At 41.6% G+C, this 8972-nt stretch overlaps 1 protein-coding gene across 2 annotated transcripts; it reads left to right on the top strand.

Moving 5' to 3' along the window:
• Positions 1-8910, top strand: LOC130181845 (calpain-1 catalytic subunit-like). 2 transcript variants are annotated; one of them, XM_056396302.1, is made up of 23 exons: positions 8-185; positions 1459-1476; positions 2423-2669; positions 3234-3303; positions 3407-3525; positions 3625-3758; positions 3871-4039; positions 4184-4267; positions 4361-4446; positions 4541-4615; positions 5145-5305; positions 5489-5658; positions 5791-5802; positions 5997-6208; positions 6297-6336; positions 6453-6518; positions 6745-6802; positions 6984-7048; positions 7195-7263; positions 7358-7436; positions 7540-7653; positions 7779-7837; positions 7920-8910. In XM_056396302.1, exons 3-23 carry the CDS (start codon positions 2424-2426, stop codon positions 7944-7946), a joined length of 2115 nt encoding a protein of 704 aa, XP_056252277.1. In that variant the 5' UTR covers positions 8-185; positions 1459-1476; position 2423; the 3' UTR covers positions 7947-8910. The 2 variants fall into 2 exon arrangements, with proteins under 2 accessions (XP_056252276.1, XP_056252277.1); XM_056396301.1 differs by having other exon boundaries at positions 1-185; positions 3871-4267.
• Positions 8911-8972: the final 62 nt, after the last annotated feature.

Here is an 8972-nt window from a genome sequence, read left to right as displayed (position 1 = left end):
GTGTGTGTGTGTGTGTGTGTATGTGTATGTGTGTGTGTGTGTGTGTGTGTGTGTACGTGTAGCGGAGAGGGCTGGACCTGCGCTGCTGGCTATCAAACCACTGCCCACCCCCTTTACCCAGATTTACTCGATTACCACCATCAGACTCGTTTTGAAGGAGCTGCGAGTTTGCGTTTGAAGCGGTGGTGAGTGCAGCCGTCTTGTTCATCTTATTACAATGACTGTGTTAAAGAAACCGGCTTAAGGTTAACGGCGCCTCGTGCTTATATTGCAGCGCAGGCCTCCTGTGCGGTATGTCTGCTTTAATATACTGTCTCCTGTGGCACTAATAATAGTCAACGCAGTTACAGCTGTCATCTTCAGACGCACAGATTTCATTCACCTGTGACATCCAGAGTGTGATCGCGTTGATAAAGATGTGTTGTTGTCTGAAATCTTTGAGTCTGCCCGCAGACCAGGGCGCATAGAAACACAGGCCTACTTTTACTGCTGAACAGGTGCTGTAAGCTGTCTGGGCAGACTACATATCTGACATACTGTGCCTGTTTGATGGTAACAGGCCTATTAATTCATAAAGTAGCTAACGCATTTTTAGAGGAGATGCCAGTGTTGGCCCCTGTGCAGTATTTTGACTAAGAGGGTAGTTGGTTGGTTTGGAGTATTGTTGAGGTTAAAGTCCTATAGATGACATCATCATCACAGGACTGCATGGATCAGCTTGTCTCTGCCCATTGGGGGGGAAAGAGAGATATCCTTTTGGTCAATAGCCAGCAGTCGCCTCTCTCTAGCTCTTTTACAGAGCAGAGGGACATTCCTGCAGACTCTACAGGCATATGGGGCCTCAGGGTAGGGGAGAGGGGTGCCGTCCCTATTAACAATGTCTTGTCTGCAGAATTGTTTCTGTTAAAAGCATGACCTGTTTTGCACAGCAACACATCTGATATCCCTTTATTTCTAACTGTACCACTGTAGCTCCATCCAGGTTTCTCCTTGCTACTTTGAATGCCCGGACTGTTCACTAAACTCAGCTCATTAGGATTCCTCTCATGTGGAGCAGAGCGGCATAAAAGACAATCCCGTGCCCCATATTTTCCAGCACTGAGTCAGACAAGGATAGCCAAGTAACAACTTTAAATCTTGCAGTTAGTTTCTGGACTTATTTGGTTCTTTTAAACCCCTGCTTTCCTCAGAGCTCTTATGTCCTCCTTGAGACTCGACTGACAGTTGTGAACTTCTCCAGCAGAGAAACACAAGTGCTTTCAGGGAAGAAAAAATGACCCCCACTGAGTTGTAAACACTAATGTCCACCGAGGCCTGCTTTTTTTGGCATGGCTGTGCAAAGCTTCATCAACCTGGGGCTATCCAGATTATTTGGAAAAGAACACTTCATCTTCACCACTGCCAGAACATCAGTGAATGACATTTCTCTCTCTTTTTTTGTCCCATTCTCCCTCTCAGCCTACCTATACAGCCAAGGTATCAAATTTCTCACTTGTTTTGTTGTTCCTGGGTTTGCTGTGTTTAAGGTGGTGTTGTGCTGTTCTAGTCTCACATTTCTCCATAATCGCTTTTCTTCTGTACATGCTTTCTGTTTGTCCATTATTTCTCTTTTATCTATAGTGGTTTTCTAACTGAAGTTTCCATAGCAGCACATTTAATTTGATTTAATACGTCACCACTCACCATTAACATCCACACACCATTATTGTGAGGGTGGATTTGTCTTTTGTTGGGCCATTGCCAGGACTTTGGAAATGCTGAGGTCAAATCCCACCAACAAACCCCTACCACTCTCAGAAAAATGTAACCAGAGAACAAAAAATAAGATCCTCAAATCTTCTTAGTTAAGAGGATATGGAGGAGCTCATGAAGGTAATGAAAACCTTCTCCAACCTGCCAGGAACAAAATTCAGGGGAAAAATGTTGAAATCTTTTTTTTTATTTTTTTTATTTTGTTGACCTCAAAGTTTCAAACATATTAAGTCAAAAAAACAAAACAAATGACCTTATGAAATATTCATTATGTGCAAGTTTTTAATTGTAGAATGTAAAATCCCCTCAGGTTGCTAAACCTACACCTTCAGTAAATGAATGAATAGAATATAAAGGATCTGACCTCAGTCTCCTCAGTGGCTACATTCTTGGCTTGTTCTTGTAATTTCAAAGTATTCAGTGTTTTTACTTTTAGGTAAACAACAGAATGAAGAATAAACATGGAGTCATGACTAACTGATTGAAGGCACATTCAATCCAATCAGCAGGAAAAAAATCCATCTCCAGCACTTGTATAAACATTATTTCTCTACACACCTGATTGGTGTGCTGTAACTCTAAGACAAGAGTGTGCCACTGATTAGCTTTCTGCTATTTATAGACAGCACTGTGCATACCCACCAGCTGCATTATTTTTATCTTGCACCAGCATGCATCCAGCCGGAGGGATCTCTGCTACAATATACGCCAACAGGCTCCGTGCGGAAGGCATGGGCTCCAAGGAGCAGGCTGTGCGCTTCTCCAACCAGGACTACGAAGCTCTGAAACAAGAGTGTGTGGAGTCGGGCTGCCTGTTTGAAGACCCCTGTTTCCCAGCTGAGCCTCCATCCCTGGGCTTCAAGGAGCTCGCCCCCTACTCCTCCAAAACTAGAGATGTGGTGTGGATGAGACCCACGGTGAGAAAACTTGGCAGGAGGAATAATTATTTGTATAATAATTATATATAATAATTACGTTTACATATAGTTTGACATATACTTTATATACACACATCTACAGATAAATAGATATTTTTAAGACACACGCTCCAGATCTGAAGCTGGAAATACCTGGAAATACCTGACTCATTATTCTGTGGAAGGCCTCTTGTAACCATTCACAACAGCAGTTTGTTGCTGTTGATGACTTGGACCTAGCAGAGCATCATATGTAAGCAACATATCAATGACACTATCTTATTTCCTGTCTGCAAACTCAGACAGAATGGGACAAGTACGGACAGAACTTCTCAGACCACTGTCTGCAGCTGTTGGCATCCTGTGGCATTCTCCGACCACTCCCTGCTGTGACATTTGTTTACAGTGCTTCATTAAAACAGGAAGCTGACGTGTAGATGCAAGAAGAGCAGCTGTTTAAGAAATGTGTCGCCCTTAAAGTAAATCATAAATGGTGTTGACCGGACAAACTTCTGTGTATTTGATCGATTTTTGTCTTCATCCACATGTTTCATTTTTCCATAGGAACTGACTGATGACCCTCAGTTCATTGTGGATGGCGCCACCAGAACAGACATCTGTCAGGGAGCGCTGGGTGCGTCCTTGTTGGTTAAAGCATTAATGTTTAAATTGTCAAGGAAAAACAATAGGAAAACATAATTGGATGGAGTTTCCTAAATGCTTCTTCTCATTTGTAGGTGACTGCTGGCTCTTGGCAGCCATCGGCTCTCTCACCCTGAACGAGAGGCTTCTTCATCGGGTCGTCCCACATGGGCAGTCCTTCCAAGACGACTATGCTGGTATCTTCCACTTCCAGGTACTTCATTTTCTAGTCTTTGCCCTTTTCCTTTTCCAGAGTAAAGCAAGCAATTCAGATGATGGAGTTCTTGTTCTCCTTTATTGCTCGATGTTGCAGTTCTGGCAATTTGGCGAGTGGGTGGATGTTGTGATTGATGACAGATTGCCTGTCAAAGACACAGAGCTCATGTTCGTCCATTCAGCTGAGGGCAACGAATTCTGGAGTGCACTTCTGGAGAAAGCTTACGCTAAGTAGGTATTGAAAGAGGCCTGGCCAGATGCTAAATTATTCAGTATGAGTGTATTTATTGGGAAGCTGTAAATCATGTTTTGAACTACTGCTGCTTCTTTAACATGGTATCAGGCTGAATGGCTCCTATGAGGCTCTGTCTGGAGGAAGCACCACTGAAGGGTTTGAGGACTTCACAGGTGGTGTGTCTGAGATGTACGAGCTGCGCAAGCCTCCCAGAAATCTGTACAGGATAATCTACAAAGCTCTGGAGAGAGGCTCCCTGCTGGGCTGCTCGATCGATGTGAGTGCTGAACACACTGGCACACCACCAAGACACCAACATCGGTGTTGCACCATCTTGAGAAAGCCAATTAGATTAAAAGCATGTCTATTCATTTCTGTGCCAGACAATCCTTACTCAGACGAAGACGTCATGTTTTTACAGATCACCAGCGCCTTCGACATGGAGGCTGTAACATTCAAGAAGCTTGTGAAGGGCCACGCCTACTCTGTCACTGGGCTGAAGGAGGTCTGTCTGTGTATGACTCTGTAGTCTTTAATAGGTTAACATTATAATTAACAGCTATGGTTCCAAGTGTCCCATCACTCTGCTGTCATGTAGGTTGATTTCCGTGGCAACATGGAACGCCTAATCCGAGTACGTAACCCTTGGGGCCAGGTGGAGTGGACTGGTGCCTGGAGTGACAAGTGAGTGCACCGGAGCATAAACCTCTGTGGTTTCTATCAGTATTATATGTCCTCCTCAGCACTTATTCCTGTCTCTTTGTCTCGTCATGTGCAGTGCACCTGAATGGGATGAGATCGACCCTTCTGAAAGAGAGGACTTGCATCTTAAGATGGAAGACGGGGAGTTTTGGTAAGATGTCCCAGTATGGGAATTTAATGTACAACTCTCGGGTCTACACACTAAATATTATGCTTTAGCCAGGAGATGGTTAGCTTAGCTTAGCACACAGATTGAAAACAAGGGGAAACGGCTAGTTTGGTTTTTTCCATAGATAACAAAATCCACCCATCAGCACCGTTAAAGCTCACTAATCAACATGTTATCTTGTTTTGATTAATCAGTACAAATATATATAAAATGGGGTTTTACATGGGGTTATGTGCAGAACTATTTCTTGGCCAGAAGCAGTATTTTTCCTGTGGTTTTTTTCATTTGGTTTTTGTATGGATTAAGGAAACGGGACATAACATGTTGTTAGTTGTTTCTCTTAATTCCATTTTTTGTGCTAAGCTAAACTAACCACTTCCTTGCCCAGTTTCATAGTTAACAGACAGACATGAGAACTGTTAACCACAATTAATTGAGCACATTGTGGAAATTTTCACTTCAAAAAAGCTGCACTCAGGATTTTGACTCAAAACTAATTTTACCCCTCCAGGATGTCCTTCAGTGAGTTCACGAGGCAGTTCTCTCGGCTAGAGATCTGTAACTTGACTCCTGATGTTCTGAGCGATGACGGTCTCAGCCACTGGAACACCATAAAGTTTTATGGCACATGGAGGAGAGGCAGCACCGCTGGAGGCTGCAGGAACCATCCCAGTGAGTCCCAACTCTGTGGTCACAGGAAAGATGCCTTTCATGCATAAGTGCACACACTGACGGATAATATCACCGCTACAGTAATTGATGACATTTCTCACAAACAGCAAAACCAACAGGTCCTGTAATGCTACTGTGAGCATGAAACAGGCTAACACAAATCTGTGTGCACCATCTGTGTAGACACGTTTTGGATCAACCCTCAGTATAAGATCACATTGCTGGAGGAAGATGATGATCCAGAGGACGATGAGGTGGCTTGCAGTTTTTTAGTAGCGCTCATGCAGAAGGACCGCCGCAGATATCGGCACCACGGTCAGGACATGCACACCATTGGCTTTGCTCTCTATGAGGTGAGAACAATGATGAAAAATCATTATTGTCTCCTCTATCTTCTCCTGGTTTATTCACCTGTTTACCACATTACTTTTAAAGTTTTGCCTCAGTTTATACATGTTCATTTTTTCTTTTTATTTTTTTTGCAGATCCCAGAAGAGGTAAGCCGAGCATTAAACACGACCACTGTGTTTTGAGCAGCATACTGCTGTCTTGGCACGATTTTAACCATTTACAACAAACGCTGTATATCATACAGTGATGCTGATCAAAGCTCTGTTATGCTGTTGGCAGTAATATAAAGTGAAACAAGCAAATGCATCTTGACAGATGTTTTATTTCCTACTGCCCTTAGTACAGAGGCTGCCAGAATGTCCACCTGAAGAAAAATTTCTTTTTGAACCATTCATCGTGCGCACGCTCAGAGACCTTCATTAACCTGAGGGAGGTGAGCACACGTCTGCGTCTGCCCCCTGGGGAGTACCTCATCGTCCCCTCTACCTTCGAGCCTGGGAAAGAGGCTGACTTCGTCCTCAGAGTCTTCACTGAGAAACAATCAGAAACAGAGTATGTGCCTTTTGTTATGTGATGTTAAGGTCACTTTATGCATTTAGGTGTAGAAATGGAAAACTCATACTGTTTTTGTCCATTGCAGAGAACTGGATGATGAAATCTCTGCCGATTTAGCAGACGATGTACGTATAATTGACACATGAACAACGGAGAAAGAAGAAAGAATCTACAATATGAATATCATGACATAAGTAGGATCCCGTTTAAGAATCGGTGCTTTTGTTTTGCTTTCCTACAGGAGGAAATAACTGAAGACGATATTGATGACTCCTTTAAATCCATGTTCGCCCAGCTAGCAGGAGAGGTCGGCTCTGAAAAACATCTGTGTTTGTATTTGTTCTTGCGAAAACTACATAAACTATTTTCATAGAGTGATAATAGTGGCAATATTGTGTTGTGGTATTTTTAGATAATATCTATAGCTTAAAAGATTTAACCCCTTGTTATGAAATAAAATAAAATTGATAAATCTGCTCTTACTTGAACTGAAAACATGCAAATTCTCTTCTCTTGTCTACTGTGTTTTCCAGGATATGGAGATTTCTATTCACGAGCTCAGGACCATTCTGAACAGAGTCGTCGCCCGGCGTGAGTTTTATTTTTAGACAACAATTCGTAGATGCAGGAAGGTTTACATATTAGTAATACATCTACCATTACTGTATTAGATTCCACTGCACTGAGTGTGCAGCGTTCATTTCCCGGACTGCCGCTCTGTCAGAGTCACTGTAGATCAGACTGTTTCAGATGAGTGTTTTTGCCCTTTCAGACAAAGATCTGAAGACTGATGGCTTCAGTATGGAATCATGTCGGACCATGGTCAACCTGATGGACGTATCCTATTGATTTATCAAGCATGAATTGTTCAAAAATGTTATGAAATTTTATCAATATTCATATTTGAAACAAAAAAAATCATGCATTTAACATGCTAGTGATCGTCTGTGGTTAGTTTCATTCCTTGACACTGTCTTTACCAGAAAGACGGTAGTGCCCGTTTAGGGCTGGTGGAGTTTCAGATCCTCTGGAACAAGATCCGAAACTGGCTGGTAAGAATGAGTCAAATAGTTACATTGTCAAAGGAACATTATGCACGCTTAGACTCTCTGTGTATTTCTTTACATTTCTGTCGCTGTCTCCCAGGTCATTTTCAGACAGTTTGACCTTGACAAGTCAGGGGCCATGAGCTCATATGAGATGCGTCTTGCTGTGGAGGCAGCAGGTATAATACTCTTGAGTATCATTTCCACATTTATATACCAGTACACACACTCACAGATGAGAACTGCAGCCCTTTCTTTTATTTCTGTTGTGCTCCTTTGTAGGTTTTAAACTGAATAACAGACTGAACCAGATCCTGGTAGCCCGGTATGCGGAGAATGAGATGATTGACTTTGACAACTTTATCTGCTGCTTGGTCAAGCTTGAAGCCATGTTTAGTGAGTAACATTGCTGAGATGTTACTATAAATATATACAACATATGTTTACACCATATTAAATATGAATAAAGTTGAAATTACGACATGAATAACAAATTACGAACACTTCAATTTTTTTAACAGGGTCTTTCCAGCAGTTTGACAAGGAGGGATCAGGAGAGGCTGAGCTGAATCTCACAGAGGTGAGTCCTGTTTAAAAAGAGGACTTGAGTCCATTTTGTCACTCTTTTCTCTTCGTCTAACTTAATTTTTTATCATCGCTAGTGGCTTTACCTGACAATGTGTGGTTGAAGAGGAGTCTTTACTGGAGGAGGGTACAGAACAAAGGTACAGACTGCCACCAACCAGGAGCCCTGAAGACCCCTCAGCCTTAGAGACCTGCTGATCCTTTAACACATCCCACCTCAGCACCGATACTAGCAAAAGAGTTGTATAACTATAAACCAAAGTCCAACCGAGATGTGTTTTAGAAACTATGCAAACCTACAGTATGAAGCAGTCCATGTGCCACATCAATCTGTCCTCTTGAGCATGAGTCTGTGCATGACAAAAATCACTAGCTGTAATGTGCATTGTAAACTTTTGATTTTATATTTCCTAATTTTAGTTTTGCTGTAAGTATGAATATCAACAGATTTACTAACCGTTCTTTTTATCTTATATTGGCATCTTATTAAAGACTTTTTCACAAAGCAGGATAAAAAATAGATGAAATTTTATTGAGGTTTTAAGTCTGTTACTGTAGTGCTTTACAAAGGTAAGTCTTATAGTTTCTTTTAATCATTCTGCACTTGTATTTCCACTTTTCCCTGATTTGATCAGAGATGTCTTTTAACAGGAAATCGTGTGTTGTTGGTAGTTTCATTCTTGCACCTGCAGGTGGCAGTACAGACCAATCAGATTTCAGAGTTATGAGGATTTTGTTTCGTTTTTTTTTATTTTTTGGCATTTGATAATGAAGTTTAGCCTGTTTATATATTACAACAATATTTTTGATTGAAATTGAAGTCACGCAGCTGACCTATATTGTTTTTATTTTGCACTAGGACTTTAGTTTAAGAAGCTGTTAGTGAAGTTGCCTCACATTAGTGACAAATACTATCAACAGTCCACTCAAGTAAGATTTGCAGGGATCATGTGATACTGAATGCCTTATACATTGCACCATTATGTTATAAATGGCTATTAAAATGTGCCAGTCATGTGTTTCATGTTGTGAATGTATGTTGTGCCTTCAATAAATATTTACCTCATGGTTTATGCGTTGATGATTACATGAATTTGCTCCACATTTGGCTGCTCAGACTGCACCAGAAA

Source organism: Seriola aureovittata, chromosome 14, assembly GCF_021018895.1.
Source record: "Seriola aureovittata isolate HTS-2021-v1 ecotype China chromosome 14, ASM2101889v1, whole genome shotgun sequence".
NCBI classification, from domain to species: domain Eukaryota; kingdom Metazoa; phylum Chordata; class Actinopteri; order Carangiformes; family Carangidae; genus Seriola; species Seriola aureovittata.
The sequence above is the reverse complement of the archived record's forward strand: the minus strand, read 5'-3'. Positions and strand labels throughout refer to the sequence as shown.